At 35.6% G+C, this 24,870-nt stretch overlaps 1 protein-coding gene across 1 annotated transcript in view; it reads left to right on the forward strand.

Annotated features, from left to right (window-relative positions):
* LOC306882305 (inactive heparanase-2-like) overlaps positions 1–24,870 on the forward strand; it is a 77,291-nt gene that overhangs the window by 37,546 nt on the left and 14,875 nt on the right. The window contains exons 6-10 of the mRNA XM_079436843.1: positions 295–342; positions 11,094–11,187; positions 13,697–13,803; positions 14,216–14,330; positions 21,463–21,608. Coding sequence (XP_079292969.1) covers positions 295–342; positions 11,094–11,187; positions 13,697–13,803; positions 14,216–14,330; positions 21,463–21,608 — 510 coding nt within the window. The remainder of the gene's footprint in view (positions 1–294; positions 343–11,093; positions 11,188–13,696; positions 13,804–14,215; positions 14,331–21,462; positions 21,609–24,870) is intronic.

Raw genomic sequence — 24,870 nt, forward strand, 5'->3', positions numbered from 1 at the left:
GCTCCCTATAAGGAGTTTTGTTCCCTCGTTTGATTAAGATTACTCAGCTCCCTGGTAAACTCCTCTCTGCACAAATTTACTCACAGCTTGAGAGATCAGTGTCAGCGGCGAAATAAACAGACACCTCCTGTTAACCATGCATGCAGTCGTGTGTGTTTGGCTATCAGTTCTTCTGTATAAGAGTCATTTATGATGGCAGAGCAGACTGTTTTTCCAATGCTATAATAATAACCTTCCATATAATAAAAAAAATACTGATATAAACTGATAATACTTTTTCTCTCTCTTTCACAGGTTTATGAAAAACGGTGGTTCTGTGGTTGACGCAGTAACGTGGCAACAGTAGGTATTTTACCTTTTTTAAATTATAACCTTTTATTATTCCCTATTGTTTATGGAAACTTTGAGATCATCTTTCTGAATTTGTAATACAACATTGCTGTGGTATGAAACAAAACAGAATGTGAATGCAAAAGTGTCAGTTGTTCTCAAATGATGGGTCACGACCCATAAATGAGTCGCAGGACTGTTCTGTTACAGCAGAGGTAAAACAATGCAAAAGTATTAAAAATATTAAAAATGCAACAAGCCATATATAGTTAGGAGAGGAACACAAATAGGCCTAGCCACTTTTAATAAGGAAGTTGCTATGTTGTTCATACATTTACAAAGTTGTTTTTCAAAATTTGTCATTGTTGGGCAGTAATAGTTCTATTACAGTAATACATTTCAGTGTTGGATTTTAAGTGCAATAAACAATGTTGGTACTGCAATGGGTTGCCTCCTGAAGCAACCAGTTGAGAACCATGAGGAAGCCTGTTTCTTCTCGCAATTCCAACTTTTTTCTTACAACTGCGAGTTATAAAGTCAAATTATGAGGGGGAAAAAAATCTTTATATGTCTCACAATTGCATTTTATAAAGTTAAACTTGGAGTTCTGAGGAAAATGTCAGTATTGCAATTTTATGTCTTGCAAATCTGACTTTAAAACATGCATTTGCCACTTTATTTCACACAGTTCTGACTTTATGCCTCGCAATTGAGTTTGAGAAACAAGTCAGAATTGTGAGATGTAAAATCGCAAATGTGTGGATTTAATTTTTATTTAGTGATGAAAACAGGCTTCCACATCGGTAATGGTATTTTGATATTGTTAATTTCATAATTTGTTATGCAAAATAGTTTTTGCTAGTGGTAGGTTGGCATATTGGCCAGGACAATTAAATTTTTTGCTATTTTGAGATTATTGCCATCAGCTTGGTGAATCAAAGAGGTACTGTCTAACGCAGTGTCATTTTCACAATCGACTGCATTGTCAATTAATGACACATTTGTTTGTGTTTTCGAATATTATGCCACATTTTCTGTTTTCAGATATTTCTTAATGAATGTTCAAAAGTTAATATTGAATGTTTTATGTGAACACTGTGTAAAATGCTCATTATCTAATTTGCTTTCATTTAAATTGTATAATATATCAGTCTTTGGCTGCCTGCTCTCTAGACATCAACAGTGGCAATACAAAAAGTCTGTTGTTGTGCTCTGTTGCTTATCAACCGTAGAGTCTGCTGTTCCCCACCTCTGCCTTAATTTCTAACACCTGTGAGGTGGGATAATGTGCTGGAAGGTAAATTTACACTCCTAGCAAACACATGCAGGCCTCTAATTTGAGCCTTTTTTCCCTAATCTGGTTAAGTACCATTACTGAGAAGCGTTGTAAAAGATGTCAACAGTTAGTGTGTGTTCAATAGTACTTCACACTAACAAAACAATTAACATTCCTTTCTTACTTTCAAACTAAACATTTCTATTTTATAACTATTTACACCATGTTTGTTTCGCATTGTAGCGCATTTGTATGTATGCATGTATGTAATATACCATTTTCTATATTTGGGGGTGTGTTTTTGGTCTCATGCTCACCAGGGCTGTAAAAATACAGTAAAACACAAAGTTATTCATTTAAATCAACTGTTTTCTATTTAAATATATTTTAAAATGTGAATTAATCCTTTGATGGAAAAGCTGAATTTTCAGATCCGTTAGAAATCATTTTTAACATGCTGAAGAATGAAGAATCTTTATAATGTATATAGCATATGCATATATATAAATAATATGTATATAAACTTATATATGCATAAATATAAATTCTTCACATTTGTGCACCATATATGAGTTTTATAAGTGCGATCAGTTACGCTTCACCTGTGACAGAACAGTAAAGACTCTTTTCATGGATTAGAGCAGCTGTTTTCCTAAGGCTAGGAGGTATTCATCTCTAAATAACCACTTATTTCAAACCCCTCCATCCTATTAGCTTCTTATGGAGGTAAGGACTGTGTGTTTTCTACTAAGAGAGTGAATTGAGCTGTTGTGTCTGTCCATCACAGACTGAAATGGGTTTGATTAGAATTGTTTGTGGAGTTTGGGAACGGGCATCTCTTGTCTTTCTTTTAGATTGCCTTTGACTTTTATTTTGAACTTCACTTTTTATGTTGTTGTCATGTCTTTGTTCTCTAGCCCAACCCTGATTGTATCCAAGTGTGTCCTCATTAGTTCTAGAGTATTTATGCTGCCTTCATTAGACAGATGTGGGTTTTTCTAACATCATTCTCAGACTATAAAACCAACCCATTCCCAGTGCTTGGAAAATCACGTGTATAGAAACTAAATTGCAATGCTACGGTGAGCTTGGCAGGTATTCGTTGACAACACAGCGGTCTTCTGGCAACCAAATTGTGGAGGATAAATTATGTCGTGACCCGTGATGCAATGATGCCCTTTGTTTTGTATGAATAACAGTCACCAGTTTTTATGCACCTGGCAGGTTTTGCACCAAACAGTTTTCGAATAATGCAATTATGCATTGTATTTGCATAAACTTGAATGTGTAGCATTAACTATGTAGCCCTTCTGGGGTGTTGCCATGTTCATTCATTCACCTAAATTCCGAAAATCAGACAAAACTTCATTTCTCTCAGCCAACTATTACTTCTTCAATGAAAACATTTAAATTTGGAATAGTCCTGAAAACAAAAGTGAGAGTGGCTTCGATAAATAAAAGTCTGGGCTAAAGTGTATTTTATGAATTTATAGCTGTCACTGACAAGTTATAGCTGCACAATTTTCTTTTTTTTTTATTAAATACTTAAATTATATGTTTTAACTTTTGTAAAGACATTTTTCATTAAATAAGTTACAACAAGCGACTTTGGCAGCTGTATATTTGTACTAGCAAAATTATTTTAGCATTTTTTATTTATTTATACAAAATTACACACAAAATTAAAGGAAATTTATAATTTAATAAAAAATAATACATTTTCTTGTTAAAGTGACCCCATCTGTTGTTTTTAACAAAAACAAGTTTTGTTAGAAAAAGATAAATTAATACATCTATTTTAAATGATCTTTAATTTATTTTTCTACTTTCATTTATCTCTCATTTAAATTGTTTATATTTTATTTTATCTTTTTTTATTTTAATATTTAACACTTTAAACACACATTAAGATATGTATTCTATATTTTTTCATTAAATGATACATTTTACAAATTTTTCTATGTAGATTTGTACAGAAGAAAATTATGTAAGTTTAAAAAAAAAACTTTTAATTGAACTTTTATGTATTTGTTTGTTTGTTTGTTTTTGCTATTCCTTGTGCTGGGACCCAAATCTGAACTACTGGCCCGATTGGGTCGTCAAAAAATAAAAATAAAATAAATTGTTAAGCCCTGAAAAGGCTTGTCTGGACATGAGATACTGTTGTGTGCTTTATAACCGCAGTGCCGGGCTGAAGTCTGACCCGTGCAGTCACCGCCGACTGCTGCAGACAGACAAGCCGAGTTCCAGGTCAGCTAGAGTTTTTCCTGTGTGATATCATGAGAAATCACAGATGCTGCGAGAATTTCAGAGAGCTTCAGCAAAATATGCAGGGGTATTTTTTTACATCTTGTTCTCTTTTGAGTTTTCCTTTAATGGGCTGTCGCTTTATAACCTCTCACTCAGAAAGTGCCTGACTTGCTCAACACTGCGTTGCAATATGGCGAACCTTAATAATCAGAAACGAGCTCATTAGCGGCTTTCTTTAATCTCCCAGCACAATGGCGACTGGGTGTGCTTTCAATGACTTTAATTAGTTCCATGCTGAGTGGCTTTGAATTATTCAGTAATGAGAAGTGTTTTATCAAGTGCAATTGCAATAGCTGCGGTCATTAAAAGTTATAAGGACATAAACAAGTTTGCATTTCTCCCTCAATTAGAAGGCCCCCCTGCGTCTGCAGAGAGAGGGTGGCCCAAACAGACTCATTAATCTAGAGGTCAACCCTGATTAAAGGAAACGGAAGTAGGAAAAGGTGTCAGAGAGGAAGATTTCATAAAAACGCCACCTACTCATTCAAACTCAAGCCATATGTGCTCACACGTTCTGATGCGCAATTATCATTTTACAGTAAAGGAGGATTCCTGGAATAAGAGCCCTCACAAGTTATTTAAACACCTCTTGTGGCTCTTGTGCACTGTAAAAAAAAATGATGTAAGGATTATTGAAATGCATTCATTACAAGAATATCAGTAATTCTACTTAAAAATTGCATGTTTAGTTTAACGTGTCACCTGCTGTTTCTTTGGAATTAACTGACATTTATTAGCAATTTCTCAGTGAAAACTGTTTCTACACCAATTTTTTTCTCTATTGGAATTATCCATTTTAAATGGTTTGCTCTATATACTCTACATACTAGAATTTGTCCAGCTGTGTCAAGAGAAAAACCATTACAAAAAACACACTAAACAAGGGAAACTGGCATCTCATCAGCATCATGCCATTTCATAATGTTTTTCTAAATTGTTTTTATAAAATTAAATGAAGAGCCTAGTAGTTTCTTGCTTTGTATTGTACTGTATGCTTTTATTATATTTAATTTTTATTTTTATCAAATAAATATTAAGTGTTTAAATTTAAAATAATTTTAAAATCTCTCTCTCTTTATATATATATATACAGTACATATATGTATGTATGTATATATATATATGTGTGTATATATATATATATATATATATATATGTGTGTGTGTGTGTGTGTGTGTGTGTGTGTGTGTGTGTGTGTGTGTGTGTGTGTGTGTGTGTGTGTGTGTGTGTGTGTACATTTACTTCGTAAATTAATTACAAATAAAAAAAACTGAAATAAGTACATTGCATAAGTATTCATACCCTTTACTAAATATTTAGCTGAAGCACCTTTACAGCCTTTACATTTTGTTTGATGCAACAAGCTTTGTTCATCAGTCGTGGCCTAATGGTTAGAGAGTCGGACTCGTAATCGAAAGGTTGCGGGTTCGAGTCCCCGGCCGGCAGGGATTGTAGGTGGGGGGAGTGAATGTCCAGCGCTCTCTCCACCCTCAATACCACGACTGAGGTGCCCTTGAGCAAGGCACCGAACCCCCAACTGCTCCCCGGGCGCTGCAGCATGGCTGCCCACTGCTCTGGGTGTGTGTTCACGGTGTGTGTGTGTGTGTGCATTTGTTCACTACTCACTGCTGTGTGTGTGCACTTGGATGGGTTAAACGCAGAGCACCAATTTCGAGTATGGGTCACCATACTTGACAATACGTCAAAAAAAAAAAAAAAAAAAAAAAATCAGCATTTGGCAATTATCTGCTATTCTTCTCCTCACCTCTTCACCTCTCAAGCTCTGTCAGGTTGGATGGGGGCAGACACACATTTTCAGGTTTCTCCAGAAATATTTGATTGGGTTCAAGCTCAGGCTCTGGCTGAGCCACTCAAATAAATTCACAGAGTTGTCTATAAGCCACTCTTGCTGTGTGTTTAGGTCCATTGTCCTGTTGGACGTTAAACCTTCTGCCCATCTGAGGTTCTGAATGCTCTGGACTGGGTCTTCATTAAGGCTATCTCAATATTTTGGTGCATTGAGCTTTTCTTCTATTCTGATGAGTCCCTCAGTCCCTGCCGCTGAAAAACAGCCACACAGCATGAGGCTGCTACCAGCACACTTTACTTTTGGGATGGTACTCTGCAGGTGATGAGCAGTGCCTGCTTTCCTTCAAACATGATGCTTGGAATTGAGGTTCATCAGACCAGATCATGTTATTTCTCACAGTCTGAGGGTCCTTTAGGTGCTTTCTTGCAAATTCTAAGTGTGTTTTCATGTATCTACACTGAAGAGAGGATTGAGTCTTGCCACACTACCATAAAGCCTATATTGATGGAGTGTTGCAGTGGTGTTTGTCCTTCTGTGGATTTCTCCTGTCTCCACATATGATCATGGAGCTCAACCATCAGGTTCTTCGTCACCACTCTAACCAAAGCCCTTCTTCATCAATTGCTCAGTTTGGCCAGGAGGCCAGCTCTAAGAAGAATCCTGGTTGTTTCAAACTTCTTCCATTAAGGGTAACAGAGACTACATGCTTCTGTGACCCTTCAATGAAGCAAAAATTTTTATGAACTCTTCCCCAGATGTGTGGCTTGACGCAAACCTGTTTCTGAGCTCTACAGACTGTTCTTTTGACCCCAGGGCTTGGTTTTTGCTCTGATATGCATTATCAGCTGTTTTATTAAGACTTGAGTGGCTTTCTAAATCATGCCCATTCAACTGAATTTGCCACAGGTTATCTTCACTCAAAGTCTAGTAACACCTACAAGCAATATGAATGCTCCTGAGCTAAATTTCAACTGTCCCAGATAAGGGTATGTGTACTTATGCAATGGAATGATTTAAGTTTTTTATTTTTAATAAATTTGCAAAGATGTTAAAACCTTTTTTGCTTTACCATTATAGTGAATGGAGTGTAGAATGATGTGGAAAAAAGTAATTTAAAGTAGTTTAACATAAGTCAGCAACATAAAACGTGAAAAAAAATTAAGGGGTATGAATACTTTCGCAAGGCACTGTATGTATAATTTTTTTATGCAATTTACTCCTGTGTTGGCAAAGCTGAATGTTCAGCATGTGTAGAAAATATTATATCTTTTATATGTCTCATGGTCTTACAGTATGACAGAATTTCAGAGGAAACATCTGAAACAAAGTTAATATAAAAATTAAAACATAAGAATTCAAATTAGTGTCCTGTGCTATGAAAGAGAAGCCTTTGAGCTATAAAACCTTTGTCTAATTTATTCTTTATCTCTTACATTAGGAGTCACTGTCTCCCATGGAACAGATGCGCTTTTCTTTCACTCCTCTTCCAGATGTTTCCTCTGTTTTGAATGCTAAATTCAGAAGTCGGTCGTTGAGAATGTACCTTGAAAGCAGAATCTAAAAGACCAGAAATGGGTACACATTAGCTAAATATAAAGCTAGGGAGGTTGAGAGTTGTTCATTGCTGCTTGAGGTCAAAAGATAACGAAGATTTGTTGCCTCTAGATTTGTGCTGCTTTAATCCCATAGAGACTGTAAATTTTGAGGGTCAGTGTCCACAGAGAACCACTTTTCCTTCAGATATGTCAAGATCTTCAGACGTATTGCTTGAAAATGGTGCAGTTCATTGAGGCCCTCTTTTCACACCCTCCTCCAGATGGCCGGCCCACAGCTACTTCATCCCCAACTCCTCTCCCTCTCTCTCTCTCTCTCTCACACTCACTCATTCGCTCACTGCAGCGGCTCTTTGACCAAAAAGAGCTCTGTCTCTTGTCACCGCTGTCTGCTTTTACATCTTAATATAATTCATGGGCTCAATCTGTTAGTTATTTTGTGTATAAACCTGCAGACTGCCCTTTAATGGCTTTAATTCATATTTTGAACTTTGCTCACTGAAGTGGGAAAATGTGGATTGTGTTATTACATATTGTACTGGTAACATTAAGATTGATAGCATTGCCATTTTGCTGTTTGTTTTTTATTCTATGTTATTCTCCAGGCATAGGTTTTTTTGTTTTTTGAGGGAAAATATCATTTTATTTTTACACCGAAATAATAAGTTAATAATCAGTTGTTGAATCACAGTATAGTCTGTGTAGCTTAAAAAGAAAATATTTTTGTAAATTATAGCACACAATCATACTCTCTCTCTCTCTCTCTCTCTCTCTCTCTCTGTGTGTGTGTGTGTGTATATACACTCACCTAAAGGATTATTAGGAACACCATACTAATACTGTGTTTGACCCCCTTTCGCCTTCAGAACTGCCTTAATTCTACGTGGCATTGATTCAACAAGGTGCTGAAAGCATTCTTTAGAAATGTTGGCCCATATTGATAGGATAGCATCTTGCAGTTGATGGAGATTTGTGGGATGCACATCCAGGGCACGAAGCTCCCGTTCCACCACATCCCAAAGATGCTCTATTGGGTTGAGATCTGGTGACTGTGGGGGCCATTTTAGTACAGTGAACTCATTGTCATGTTCAAGAAACCAATTTGAAATGATTCGAGCTTTGTGACATGGTGCATTATCCTGCTGGAAGTAGCCATCAGAGGATGGGTACATGGTGGTCATAAAGGGATGGACATGGTCAGAAACAATGCTCAGGTAGGCCGTGGCATTTAAACAATGCCCAATTGGCACTAAGGGGCCTAAAGTTTGCCAAGAAAACATCCCCCACACCATTACACCACCACCACCAGCCTGCACAGTGGTAACAAGGCATGATGGATCCATGTTCTCATTCTGTTTACGCCAAATTCTGACTCTACCATCTGAATGTCTCAACAGAAATCGAGACTCATCAGACCAGGCAACATTTTTCCAGTCTTCAACCGTCCAATTTTGGTGAGCTCGTGCAAATTGTAGCCTCTTTTTCCTATTTGTAGTGGAGATGAGTGGTACCCGGTGGGGTCTTCTGCTGTTGTAGCCCATCCGCCTCAAGGTTGTGCGTGTTGTGGCTTCACAAATGCTTTGCTGCATACCTCGGTTGTAACGAGTGGTTATTTCAGTCAAAGTTGCTCTTCTATCAGCTTGAATCAGTCGGCCCATTTTCCTCTGACCTCTAGCATCAACAAGGCATTTTCGCCCACAGGACTGCCGCATACTGGATGTTTTTCCCTTTTCACACCATTCTTTGTAAACCCTAGAAATGGTTGTGCGTGAAAATCCCAGTAACTGAGCAGATTGTGAAATACTCAGACCGGCCCGTCTGGCACCAACAACCATGCCACGCTCAAAATTGCTTAAATCACCTTTCTTTCCCATTCTGACATTCAGTTTGGAGTTCAGGAGATTGTCTTGACCAGGACCACACCCCTAAATGCATTGAAGCAACTGACATGTGATTGGTTGATTAGATAATTGCATTAATGAGAAATTGAACAGGTGTTCCTAATAATCCTTTAGGTGAGTGTATATATATTGTATGTATGCATATAATATATAGAGACACATATAAACAATGTGCAATAATGCAATATATCTATTTTCTTTGTATATGTGTGTGTGTGTAGACACATTTACACAATTTGCAAAAATCCAATATATCTATTTTTCTTTTAGCCTATACAAGTGAAAATATTTCTAAGTAAATGTTTTAGTGTGTGTGTGTCATTTTGTTTAATCATTTAATAGATGAAATTATGCATATGTTTTATATTTTATATATATACAGTCGTGGTCAGAATTATTGGCACCCTTGGTAAATATGATCAAAAAGGCTCTGAAAATAAACCTGCATTATTAATCCTTTTGATCTTTTATTTTAAAAAATCACAAAAATCTAACGTTCCGTTGAACTAAAACAATTGAAAATGGGGGAAAATCTGATTATGAAATATTTTCTTTTCTCAAATGCACATTGGACACAATTATTGGTATCCCTAGAAATTATTATGAGTAAAATGTCTCTGAAGTATATTCCCATTCATATTTACAATTTTGAGCACTCCAGGGGGATTATGAACATGAAATTATCCAGCCATGGCTTCCTGTTTCACAGAAATATAAATAGGAGGAAAAACAAAGTCCAAATTCCCTTAATCATCCATCACAATGAGAAAAACCAAAGAATATATTTTGGATGTGCAGCAAAAGATAATTGAGCTTCACAAATTAGTGAAGTGGCTTTAAGAAAAGAGCTAGAGCAGTGAAAATTCCCATTTCCACCATCAGGACAATAATTAAGAATTTCAAAATAAACAATGAAAAGGATTAACAATGCAGATTCATTTTCACAGCCTTCTTTGATCATATTTACCAAGGGTGCCAATAATTCTGACCACGACTGTATAATACTAATTTATTCCTCACATAAAAGTTTTGGTTAGTGTGGTTTTTAAAAATAAATGAATACTTTTATTCTACTTTTATACTAATATTAAATCATATTACAATAAAATATTACAATGAAATTGCAATTGCATTTCACATTATTGCTGCTTTTACTGTATTTTTTATCAAATAAATGCAGCCTTGGTGAAATTAAAATTCTTTCAAAAACATTAAATCTTCTACTTTTTAACAGTAGTTTATATTACTCTATATGAATATATAAATTTCATTTTCAAATATTACTATATTGTATACATATATTTTTAATTGAACAAAAATACATAATATATTAAATAAAAATATGTGTATATAATATATCAATAAAATAAATCTTTTTTTTTTTTGAGAACAAGAAACGAATAGGTCATCATGGGTGTTACAAAGTCAAGACAATACAATTTCCATACATTCTTTGGAGTATAGTTTTACACTTATCCTCAGCGGTATGTGTACACAATCCATTTATCCCAATACTTAATACATTTTTACGAGTTAAGTCTAACAGTAAATGTAAGTCTCTCCATGCAGTATATTTCATTTACAATTCCCAACCACTGGTTCTTTGTTGGAGGGTCAACCTGAAACCATTTACGTGTTATGGCTTTCCGACTGCTTGCTAAAAGTATTTTTAATAAGTATTTGTCACTGTCTAGAACTGTCTTAGGTATTTTTTCTAGGTACAGTGTAATGAATGAAAAATCCAACTCCTCCCCTAATAATTTCCCAGTTTCAGCTGCCACTTCATGCCAGTAAGACTGTATTTTTGAACACGCCCAGAAAATATGAAAATGATTAGCCATTGAGGTTCCACATTGAAATTAATCAGTTTTATGTTTCATATCTCTTACAAAGATGTTCTCTTATGTGTGCAGTTACTACATTGACAGGCGGGTGACCAAAGTAGAAGACTTTATGAAGACAAGACTTCTGGACACCCTGTCTGAGCAGATTACCAAGGTGTTGAAGGTAAGGTTTTTTTTAATGACACCCAGCCTAGATATCTTTTGTTTTTGAATGTGTTGGTCCGAGATGTGCTGATACGTGTTAAGGTTGTTGTTGTGAGAGTGTGTAAGTCCCTCCAGTGCTCATTAACTGTGTTTATCTCAAGGGCCCGGGTTTGTCCTCAGCTGCATCATCCAAACAAGCTGTCGCTGGTCTGATAGGTGGCCTACCGTTAAGGGAGCATGGGTCAGGGCACAGTAAAGGAGGAAAGCGTTTGATTGGGTTTACAATTTACAAGTTCCCCCCTCAGCCTCATGATGTCTCAGTTGCTCTGGGAACAGTCCCCTTTCAGTCTAATAAGCAGTACCAGGTTTCACAGCATTTAAGACTTCCCTGAGGAGGCCCAATCTATAAATAAACAGCTCTCCTGTTTTATGTATCTCAAACTCACACATCTGGTCCAGTGTTCCCCTAAAAGTGAAAGAGGGGGAAAACTGGCCTTCCTCACAAATATCAAACAAAAGACGCCAAAGTTTGGTTCACTCCCAAACCCAGTGGGACGGTGATTAGAGCCTATTACATGCGTGATGTCAGACGAACAAGTGCTTATTCCACTTCTTAGCTTCAAATCCAAAGGTCATTTAACATAAAAGATGAAATTCACATCTCTTTTTTTCTGGAATGGATCTGCAGGTGTTCTTCGATGGTTTGGTGACACATGTACCCTTCTGCTGTCTGTCAGATTTATTTTGAGAGGTGATTTATACTTGAGCGTTGATTCTCTGGATGTCATTCACTGCAGCAGGTCCTGAGGTTCATAGTGTGTCTGAATCAGAAGTAGAGAGTATGAGAGGCTTTCTTTGGCTTATTATGGAATATGCCTAATACCAGACATGTTTTCTATTATAACCAGACTCTGACCCTGCAGCTGGACAGCAGTCGGTTGTATATTGTGCTGCAGAGTTGGGATCTCAAATCATGGCCGTGGACAGCCATGGACAGTCTGATTTATATTGAGCACAAAAACAGGAGTCAGGATGCAGATTTCTATCAGTCAGTTGCATGGGGGAAAAGTTGTGTTTGTGTACCTGGCTTTTAAAAAGAACCAACATTTGTTATTCATTTTCGATAGATAGTACATACAATTTGTTTTATTAAATCTTTTTATTTGTTCATTATTTTTAGCTACAGTACTATTCAAAACATTGGGGTAAGTATTTTTGAAAGAAGTCTTTTATTTTGACCAAGGCTGCATTTATTTGATCAGAAATACAATAAAAACTGTGCTGTGAATTTATAAGTGACCCTGGACCACAAAACCAGCCTTAAGTGTCAATTTTTCGAAATTGAGATTTATACATCATCTGAAAGCTGAATAAATAAGCTTTCTATTGATGTATGGTTTGTCAGGATCAGATAATATGTGGCCGAGATACAGCTATCTGAAAATCTGGAATCTGAGGGTGCAAAAAAATCTAAATATTGAGAAAATTGCCTTTAAAGTTGTCCAAATTAAGTTCTTAGCAATGCATATTACTAATCAAAAATTAAGTTTTGATATATTTACAGTCAGAAATTTATAAAATATCTTCATGGAACATGATCTTTACTTAATATCCTAATGATTTTTGGCATAAAAGAAAAATTGAGCATTTTGCCCATACAATGTATTTTTGGCTATTGCTACAAATATCCCCCAGCGACTTAAGACTGGTTTTGTGGTCCAGGGTCACATATTTTTAAATATAATGAATTCCTGTAATGGCAAAACAGTCATTACTCCAGTGTTCAGTGTCACATAATACTTCAGAAATCAAGCTAATATGCTGATTTGCTGCTCAAGAAACATTTCTCATTATTATCAATGTTGAAAGCAGTTGTGCTGCTTAATATTTTTGTGTAATCCATGATAGTTTTTTCCATATTCTTTAATCAACTGAAAGTTGAAAAGAAGCATAATAAATGTCTTTACTGTCACTTTTGACCAATTTAATGCATCCTTGATGAAGAAAAGTATTAATTCTCTTTTGAACAGTACTGTATTTTGGATTTCACATTTATCAGTCTAAAATGACCTTGGTGACTATAAAGCAGGGCCGGTGCCAAGGTGGGGCACTCGCGGGCCGTGCCCCCTCCAAACGAGTTACTGTGCCCCCCAACTTTCCATCCTCTCCCCTCCTTACTGAACGCGATCGATTTTGAAAGCGAAAGTACCGATAAAACAGCGCATGCTTTAGGGAGCATCAGCAACTGCACGAGATCACAGATTACACGCTTCCCAACCGAACCCATCCCCCTCCACACCACACACACACACACAAACACACACACAACGTGATTTGTGCCCCCCATAGAAATTTAAATGCCCCCCCGATGGAGGTGCCCTGGCGCCGGCTCTGCTATAAAGTCAGTCATTTTAAGTGGCCCAGACTAGTAAAAAGAATAATAAATCCTGCCCAACTCTCAATCACTCAGTTATGAGTTATTGATGATATGTCTCATCTGATAAAGTTTTGTCTTTGTTATCTTTCAGATTGTTCAGACTCATGCTCCAGAGAAGCGAGTGTGGCTGGGTGGAGTTGGTCCGGCTTGGGCAGGGGGCACCAATAATTTATCCGACACATTTGCTGCTGGTTTTCTGTAAGTAAAGTATCTTCGTGTAGTATATAGGGACTGCAGTCAACTTTTTTGATGATCCCCGTATAAAAATATCATTACTTGTATTACATACAGGATTTCAACAAATTATGATTGAGCTAACCGACTCCCTCCTCTCTCTCCGACTTCATTTCCTATCTACAAAGGCAAAAATGCCAAAAATAAATCTTAAAAAATAAATAAAAACAAAGTGCTTATTTGCCTTGTACAACCTGCACTGTACATTTGTTTTCCACTGCTGTTTTTCGAGCGTGTTTTTTCCGATAGAAATTGCTTTTTAAATACTGAAAGGAGATGTAACTAATTAAAGTTGTTTTTTGGAAAATGCAAAAACCTGAATAATCGTTAAATTCTTTTGCATTCCTAATGATGTCAATGTTTTTGCTGGCTTCAGGTGGCTCAACACTCTCGGTATCGCCGCAGCTCATGGGATTGATGTTGTACTCCGACATTCTTTTTTTGATTATGGATACAACCACCTCGTCGACCAGCACTTCAACCCTTTACCTGTAAGTTTAAGCACATAAACAGAACCCAAATCAAAAGCAGTCAAAGCCGTTTAACACTCAGACATTACCTGCAGACAGTTTTGAGTCATATACCACACATACTAAAGGTTAAGCAAATTAACACCATACGCAGTGATCTGTGTGGTATGCTCGTTACCGTATTATAAAAACCACCTAAAACGAATCGGAAAAAATGACCCAGGTGTAGTTTTTTACATCATGAAGTGTATGAAAATAGTCTTAGACAGAGTCTGTCTGTAGCATGTGGCTCAGGCACCTTACGGCTTTTCCCGTGGGACCTATTAGCCAAGATGAAAGGTGTTTAGTGGTGTTGAATACTGGGCAGCTGAGGCGAACTGCACTGAAATTCAAGCCTGAGACAGTGTCACCTGTCTCCCTTCCCCTCTACATGTGTGCCCCACTGTGTGGAACAGCCAGATGCTGACAGCACTGCAACCTGAGCCGAGGACACTCCACAGGTATCCCCCGCCCTCCAGACCGCTGCCAACTTCATCCTGAATTATGTAGATCTCACTCTTTCACAGTGTCTGCAGGTCAGCCCCCTGGAGACAGGACGGACAGAAGACTTCAATTAAATTTCAATTTGATTTGCGTACCCGTGTAAAAGACCATGACTAAAAGAAACATGACCCCTATGTTCTGTGGATCTTTTCATCGCTCGGGAAACATGCTTAATGTTGAGTTTTGGTACATCATAACTAATATTGTGAGATCTGATTCTGAACTATATTTCAGTTTGGCAATTTTAGATGTGCAAAATATTTTAGGCGTGTCAGAGACTCCAGATATAAAACGTGAATAAATGTACAAAATTTTCATAGACTAACATTACATTTTCTTATTGGTTTACAAACTCTTTATAAAGCACTTCTGCCAGCTGTTTTTAATTAAATTTTATTTTTAACAATTCTTTTAAATTGCTCTCAATATTTTACTATAAAACTTTTATCAGTTGTATAAATTCAAGTGGTGTGTGTATATGTTTTATGTATTTTATATATTTTTTGTATATACCTATATACACTTATAAGTGTGTGTATTAAGAATTTGTTTTAGTTTTTTTAATTAATTTTTTTTTTTCTAAATTTCAAAATATGATTTTCTATTTTTTTTCCTGCCAACATTAGCAGGTATTTGCTACAGCATTTGCAGTTGCAGTTAAAATTATGAACTAATGTATTAAATATAATAGATTATATATATATATATATATATATATATATATATATATATATATATATATATATATATATATATATATACATACATACATACATACATACATACATATATATATATATATATATATATATATATATATATATATATATATATATATATATATATATATAACATATAAAATATAAAAAACTATAAATTACATTTATGTGAGACATGTATGTAAGACATGCTTTTTATTCATATTTATCTTTTTTCATTGTAATAAATCTTGCATATTTTTGTTTGTCTTTGGAACATATTAAAAGAATTTAGGAGAAAATAAATATTAGTTTTAAAATTGCTAAATTATTTTCTTCTCTGGGACCCAAAACATAAATAATGTAAAATCCATCTCAACAGCACATAAAATGGAAATTTGGTACTAATGGAAATTGGTTAAATGTATTTATTTATTTAGTCATTTAGCAGATGCTTTTATCCAAAGCGACTTACAAATGAGGACAACAGAAGAAATCAATTGTAGTTTTAAAACAACTAAAAACAGATGCAAAACTAAAAGCTAAAACTTTATAAATACTACCTATACACATTTAAAAAATAAAGAAATTAAATAAAAATGACAAATGCATACAACAAAATTTCAAAACTTAACATTTAAATGAAAAACAAAACAAAAAAAATCAAAATATTAAAGAACAAAAGGTATGGGTATAATAATGATTCCTAAGCCAAACACCAAAAAGAAAAACTATATGTATATGTACATATAAATACACATTTATAAATTATATATATATATATATATATATACATTAGTATGTTGAAGTATTAAAATAATTAAAATTAAATAAAACTAAAACTTAATAAAAGACCTATACAGACATACTAAATTCAGACATTAACTAAAATTAAAATAGATAACAAATACAAATCATGACAGTATAGTTTATAAGTAATCCTAAGAAATAACACTGTCAAACACAAATGCTAAAAACAGCAACTTAATTACACATAGTAAGAAATGGTTAAAAAAACTGAAACAGAAGTGAAACAAGTAGTAGAAAAGAGGAGAAATAAAAAGTTATATTTATAAAGTAAAAAAAAATAAAAAGTGAATTTAGCTGGACACACTTTCCTTATTTTTCCACAAAAAATGGCCAAGCAAGCACAGACACTGACAAGATACGCGAGATCAAACGCGATATCAGCACGTCTCCACACAGTAAAACAAGCGTTTCCTAGCAACGACAACTGCCCTAAACACTAATGAGACAAGTAAATACACTTATGAGCTGCTTTTAACTTCCACTGATAAAGACTGCTTCTCTCAAAGAGTATTTCTTTACATTGTTTTCTGCTGGTGCTTGAACACACTTTCCTTACTTTTCCACATCAAATGGCCAAGCAAGCACAGACACTGACAAGATACGCGAGATCAAACGCGATATCAGCACGTCTCCACACAGTAAAACAAGCGTTTCCTAGCAACGACAACTGCCCTAAACACTAATGAGACAAGTAAATATACTTATGAGCTACTTTTAACTTCCGCTGATAAAGACTGCTTCTCTCAAAGAATATTTCTTTATACTGTTTTCTGCTGGTGCTTGAACACACTTTCCTTACTTTTCCAAATGGCCAAGCAAGCACAGACACTGACAAGATACGTGAGACAGAACGAGGCCAAACACGATATCAGCACGTCTCCACGCACAAATTTGTGACTACAAATGAAATATAATTTTTTTTTTCTTTGAAATGATTTTCAGATTGACGAAAACAAACTGCTACTTCCCCTCTTAACACTGAAGCAGACTCACTGATTTTAGCTTCACCTGCAGCTTACCTTCTGGTTCCTACATGCAATCCTCACTGACTCCATATGCTGATAGATACATTATCTGCTCGTGGCCCTCTGTTCTTTTACAGCCCACCAGCAGTGGAGCGCCAGACCTGTTCCTGTGCAAGTAATAAAACCAAAGGAAGACGTAAAGAGGAAATATACAGCAATGGTAGAAATTCTTGATTATGCAACGCTTCACCGAAGGCTAGTCTGGATTTCTCAGAATCACAACAGGAGCACTGTTCTTCAGGGGCAAGCCAGAATGAGCATCTTTCCATTAAAAGCACTTTGAGTTGCGCTTTCGTCAAGCACTCCTCACAACTTTCAAAACAGTCATCCCCCCCCCCCCCCCCCCCCCCCCCTGCTTCTCGTTCAACATTTCTAGTTATTCCAAGGATCAATCGCCCCCTGCTGGGATCGCAATGCTTTAAACATAGCTGGATGTCTGTGGGAACTGCCAGAAGCCCCACTGTGAGAATTCGCAACAGCCGCAACCTGTCGGCCTGCGTGGAAAATTTACGGTCCAACCTTTTCTCTTTAATCCCTTACTGAGTCATGTCTCAGTTTCTTTGCCTTCACACCTCAGCAGATGATCTCATCCCCTCTTCTTGCTTTGTTTCTTTTTTAAACCCCTTGTCTCTCGCTGTTTCTTGTGTTTTCACTCCCGTCTTTTTGATTGGATTCTAATCAGAACCAGGATATTCCACAAGTGCACTAATAATATATTCTGTCAATAATTTCCATATACGTCCACCCCTTTAAACTATTAAGGTGATATGTGTAATTCATTTGATGTTATAATAGTTTCTAAATCCAAGTTCCAGTCTTTTCTCTAGTAATTTTTCTTGCTCATATTGAATATGTTCAATAATTAGCATAATAAGCAATTACATGTTGGGTGAAAGCAATATCACAGCGCTCTAATGTGCACATTCATTCATTCATTCATTTTTATATATTTATTTATTATGTATGTATGCATGTTTGCATTTAATCTGCTTTAATAAAAGCAGTATTACACCTCTTTTTTGTAATCTGCACAATGATATTAATAACAATATAACTTTTTTATTAATACAATTACAATAAAAATATTATTGCATATTATGTAATAGTAGACTTATTTAATAATCTGTACAATAATATCAATTAATATCAATAATATTTTATTCAATTAATTGTTTTATTTATAATCTGCCAGATGAAAGAATAGCACACCTCTCTTCAATACTCTGCACAATTATTTATATATTTATTTATTCAGAGTTTTTGATCTGCTGGGTGAAAGACAGTACACCTCTCTTTAATAATTGCACAAAACTATTTTTTATTTATATTAAAAACATCAAAAATCATTTAATAGATTTGTGTCTCTGCTGGGTGAAAGCAATGGCACACTTCTCTATATTAATTTTATTAATTTATTATAGTTTTTCATTGGTTAGGTGAAGTTAATAGTGCACCTCTCTTTAATAATCTCCACAATATAATTTAATAATTTAACAAAATCATTTAATTTTTTTTTTTCTGCTGTGTGATAGCAATAGCACACTTCTCTTCAGTAGTCTCTACATTAATTTTTATTAATTTATTATAGTTTTTCATTGGCTAGGTGAAGTTAATAGTGCACTTCTCTTCAATAATCTGCACAATAATATTATTATTAATAATTAATATCAGTATGAATTATTGTTACAACTGAGGTTATTGAGGATGTGCTATTGTTTTCACAAAGCACTGAAAAGGTTCCCCACACATATCTCAGATCAGAATAACAGAGAAACTTGGAATTGGGCTTTGAATCAGGCTAATCGGGCAACAGCAACATGCCCAGCAATATTTCAACCGCACAATATCATAGAGGCATGTTGGAAGGCTTGATCTGGGGCCTTGGCAAACTCCAGCATCCTGGCAGAATGTTTTACACTGGCAAAAACTACTCACATATTCTTTAGAAAATCTACCCGTCCAGTCATTTTCACAATTCCATTTAGTGGCAGTGGTTAGTGGTATGAAAATTACACGCTTCACCTTTAAATATTATTAAAATGTAGGTTCTTATTGCTCCCAGTTGTTTATTATGTGGTTAGAATTGCTTCGTTTTTGTTGCACACTCTCACATTAAGGTAATATGTGTGTGTCTGACATTACAGGACATGGCATTTGCTTATATCCTGTTGGTATTACAGACAAGTAAGTTGGTCATATCCTTTAATCTCTTAGGTCTTTAGTGGTTTGACTTTAATTTATTCATTATTAAAGTGGTTTCTATATTATTCAGTCATTATAGCCTCTGCAATTACTCAGTTTTGAGAAATGCTTTCTAAGCAAAATTATCTGCCAACACAGGGTTTTCATCGCTGAGAAAGTACGATAAGGGAAGATAGTTGAGGTGAGCACGCCTGAGCTTTATTGTTATTTTTTTTGTTTGCTGTAGTGGCCTGTAGTGCACCTGCATTAGCTTAACATTTTGATAGGCTAAAAAATGCATAAACCTTTCCATGCAGATCAGTGTATACCCGTTTGAAACCCTTGAATCTAGACTCTGGTCTCTAGTTCTAGATTGTGCTCAAGCTGTTTTTTTTTAATATAGCCCTAAGATGTTGACATTTGCGTTTGAAATAATTTTTTGAAATCATATTGCGTTTAAACAAATTTTTATATTATTTTATAGTTCATTCAGAAGTTTCACTGCGTCATATCACATTGCAATACTTAAGATTTGTATTTTTGCATTTTTAAAACAATGTTTTTTTGTGGTTGAAAGAGACCCACCCATTCCCGAATCTCTTTTTCCCACTGCCTATAGCAGATGCTGCACAATGTACACTGCCGGGGCAAATTAAGTTAAAGTTTCCCTGAAAAAGAAGCCTTTAAATGCTGCCATATGCAGGATTGCATGGGAACTTCCTGATGCACACATGCTGCTTTGAACCAGTTCAATTAGGTGTTGAATTTAGGAACTGATGAGAGGTATTAGGAGAGACCTATTGCAGTCATGCATGTGAAATTCGGGTAGCCATTGCTCTTTTCCATGCAATAAAAATGTATGCAATCATAGGAAACTGTTCTCTGGTTACACTATAGGCTATAGTTAATGTATAATGTGCAATGCATGTGATGGTATTTTGGTTTTACTGGATCATAGTAGATTAAATGTGCTGATAGTATGACTTTTGGACCAGAAAATGTAGCAGGATAATATTTTGTATGCACAAACACACACACACACAAACACACACATACATACACACACACACACACACATACACGTGTGTGTGTGTGTGTGTGTGTGTGTGTGTGTGTGTGTGTGTTGGCTTGGGTAACACATTTAGTTCCTTTAATAAAATCAATGAGTACAAGTTGAAAATTCATGCCAGCTTTAAAGCAGGTGTTCTAGGAACCAAATTTTTCAAAGGTACATTTTGCAAATACATCTTTATCAGCTTTGCTTTTCCTGTACGAGAATGACTGGAAATTTACTTTGTTCCCCCTGATGGCAGAAAGCTAAAAATACAGTATGTATCTTTCAGTTTTATGAGCTATTTCATTTATTATCGTCAAGAGGAGATGTTTTTGCTTTGTTGTTTCTCAATTTTAACAGGAAAAGCTTCCAAAGAAAGACTATGCTTATATCTCTCCATTCGAGCATCCAAGAAAATGTCTTTCTCAATAAAAGACTGAAGCACATGTGCATTTTTTTCTATCTCTAAAAAAAGAAGAGTTGTTCTTATTAAAGTGAAGCCAGATATGAGAAACTTATGTTACGCCTACATTTTGTTTCTTATACTTTTTTAAATTCAGCTTTCTACAGCTTTCTCTTTAACAATTCTAAAATTAAAACTCCTTTGAAAGATGGAAGGATGCTGGAATTCATTGGATTTGTTCTGGCACATATCTGTTGAGTGTATTTAAACCAGAATCATCTTGCATGAATCATGTTTCTTGTGCAGAGGTGCACCACGCTAACACGATTCTATGGCAGAATCGCTTGACCTAACACGTGTGTTGACATGGCAGAGCTCCAGTAAAAATGGCTCAGTGCTTTTTATTTTGTAACATGTGTTTTGTGTGTTGGCATTGTAGGATTACTGGTTATCTCTGCTCTTTAAACGTCTGGTGGGCCCGAGGGTGCTTGCAGTGCACGTCGCAGGTCTCCAGAGGAAACCACGCCCTGGACGGGTGATCCGGGACAAACTGCGCATCTATGCACACTGCACCAGCTTTCACAAGTAGGTTCTCATTAGACTGTCTGATGTAAGATCTATTCATTCAAGTATATCAATTCTGTTCCAAAACCTAGTAAGCTGCCTTGATATCTTTAAAAAATATATTTTTAGGACTGTCAAAATTAACTGATTTTATAAGGTTGATTGCAGGTGTTTTATTAATGTATTTATTTATTTAGTATTGCCCATTTCAGCAATTATTTTGGCTTAATATATTTGTAACTGATGGCATGGCTAGAGACAGTGAATGAGATCACCAATTTGTGTTTAGCACTTAATGTGTAGATATGAAAATATATTGTTACATGCATGTCTATTGTCGAAATATGCATCCTGTGTAAAATTTTGAACTCTATAGCCTTGGCATAATTACATGCTGAAATGTATTTTGCATATTTCCAAATACTTCCCCATTCATCTTCACTTATAGAGACATTAAGTTATATCTCTCCCTAGCAAGTCTAGTATTCAGAACTACAGTTTTCTCGAATGCAGTATTGAGTCTATAACTCACTCACTGACTTTTTTCCAGGTGTCTGAAAAAGTAGTTTTTCTATAGGAGACAGACTTGTTATGACATAATGAGGCATCTTTGAAAATATAGTTTCTAATTTGTAAAAAATGAAAAAATTGCTTCTTTGGCAATTGAAACCGCTGTATTGACTCCTCAAAAAACATCAAACCTGCTTCATCAAACAAATCAATAAGCTGACTGACACTGGTTCACCCAAAAATTAAACATTGCATCATATCTCTCTGGTGGGATGTCTGGATCGCTCACAATTGGAGTGAGAGCAGAGGTTCATTAAATGTCTCCAAAAAAAATTAAAAATAAGACCACACACTGCGTTCAAATGCTTTCTTTGCATCAAGAGAAAGCACTAATCCCTTAATCTCATGCTGTTTAAAAGTTTGTATAAAATTAAGGAGTCTTATTATTGTTGCAAGCCTCTTATAAAACCTACTTGGTCATCCTTGATAACATCAGTTATTTACCTTCTCCAGACAAGAAGCCAGGATTTTAGGTAGCAATTTCCTGTCAGTATTAAATAAAGATACAGGTGTATATGAAGAGTAGACTTTGTGAGGTTTACCTTTTCTAATATAAAAGAAATATGAGCTTCTCTCAGAGATTCAGGAAGCCACCCAATGCTAAATGAGTGATTAAACACACTGAGCATGGGTTTAAGTAATAAGCGTGCCGTTCTTTATCAAATTCACAGCCTATTACATCCGGGCCTGGCACATTTCCATTCTGCTTCTTTAAAATTGCCTCCAGTAATTCTTCCTTATAGATAGGATCTCTACTTTTAAAAAGATGAGAAGTAGGCTTAATTAGAACCTCCCTGTTTTAATTTTAAATCATCCTGTTTATCTAAATGTGTTTCTTGTAATAGAGCTATACCAATCTTCTCTTTTCTTATTTAAGACAAAACATTTTTCCTTTTAATAAGATTATAAATTCCTTGGACATTCCAAGTTCACACACCATTGTCATAGGCCTCACTCGAGAAACAGCTGTATCTTAACATCTTTGAATGGTACAGATAGTGACCTAAAAGAGAAATATGCTGATCTGAGCAAAAACAACAACAACAAAAAAACTTTTTCCTGAACTATAGTATAAATACACAAATATTTTTAATAATAAAATAACAAATAACAAAAAATAATAAACATGGGAACCACCCTTTCAACCATCTCACAAGGCTTTCCAAACAAACCTTGCTGTGAAGAGAGACACAAACTTGTTTTAAAACGCCATTCTTCATCTTCATAGAAAGTCATCACGCCATAAATCAGGCATCTGCAAGGCTGCGCAATCTGTCAATCTGTTCTTAATGCAATGAAAATGTCATTCAAAGTCTAGGTAAGATCTGCAGTGGAATTACGTCGTATCTAAGCAGGAACTTGTTGGGAGTCGAGAAAAACTGTCACCTCCTCTAGAGAAGTGAACTTCTTGGGCCTCCGACTGACTTTTTTATGCCAAGCGTGGTAGAGTAACACATTACCCATTTGTAGTGCTCAAAGACAAATTTGAACTTTATTGTTAAACTCTTCTCTTCTCTTCTCTTCTCTTCTCTTCTCTTCTCTTCTCTTCTCTTCTCTTCTCTTCTCTTCTCTTCTCTTCTCTTCTCTTCTCTTCTCTTCTCTTCTCTTCTCTTCTCCTCTCCTCTCCTCTCCTATCTTCTCTTCTCTTCTCTTCTCTTCTGAACTACAGGAGCTGAATAATCTTTGTAAAATGAAATTCTTGGAGTGTCTGTGTCATGCGAAGATGTTTGTTTAAGGCTGGAATACACTACATGATTTTTGCCCTGGTTTTGCTCCGACTTACAGTTTGGATAAGTCAACGGATAGTTGCCAAAAGTTAGAGCCAGTCTGCAGACTAGAGTTGACATTTCATATAAAATCACATAGTGTATGATGGTAACAGACTTTTTGGCACTGCAAGTGGTTTCAGTCATTATGATTCTGTACAGTGTTTTGAATTTCAGACGATTGGTTATATCAACATTTGAGCATTTGACATTGTCATTTATTCCTGTGATACAAAGTTGAATTTTCAACATCATTGCTCCAGTCTTCAGTGCCATATGATCCTTCAGAAATCATTCTAATATCCTGATCTGCTGCTTGAGAAACATTATTATTATTTGTGTTCAAAACTGTTGTGCTGTGTAATTTTTGCCTCCCAACGTTTTAAACTAAACTATTTAAATATGGCCCAGACTACATTTAATACGGCTTCACTTCAAATAGAGAAGTGTTTTAAGTGGTGTAATAATGGATGCAGAGAGCATGAAACCACTGTAATTCAATTTTGTACAATCAACAATTTTGGTGCTGTGTTGGGTTGCCACTTGATTGCCAATGTGAAAATTGGCTCCAGAACCAATGTCTTAGAAGTCAGTGAAATGCTGTTGTTGACTTGGTGTCGGGAACATGCTTATGATGCCTTAAAATGCTGTCTTGGTAGGCTGCTTGTTAGATTATGGAACAGATTTCCAGTGTATATCGCAAATACATCACCATAACACGATTGTATGTGTAAATTGGCTTTTTTTTTTTTTTTTTTACCTGTAGCATTATCTCCACACAGATTCCCGTCATCTGAGTACATAGCCGTAGTGGAGGATTTAAAGGCTTACCTGCTCATTCTCAAACACATAAATTACAGAGTCCAGACAGCCACTCTTTCAGAGTGAGAGCCCATAAAATTTAACAAGTATCAATTGTCAAGTGTGCGGAGTCTCTTTCTACAGTG

Source organism: Barbus barbus (genome assembly GCF_936440315.1).
Source record: "Barbus barbus genome assembly, chromosome: 16".
Lineage (NCBI taxonomy): Eukaryota > Metazoa > Chordata > Actinopteri > Cypriniformes > Cyprinidae > Barbus > Barbus barbus.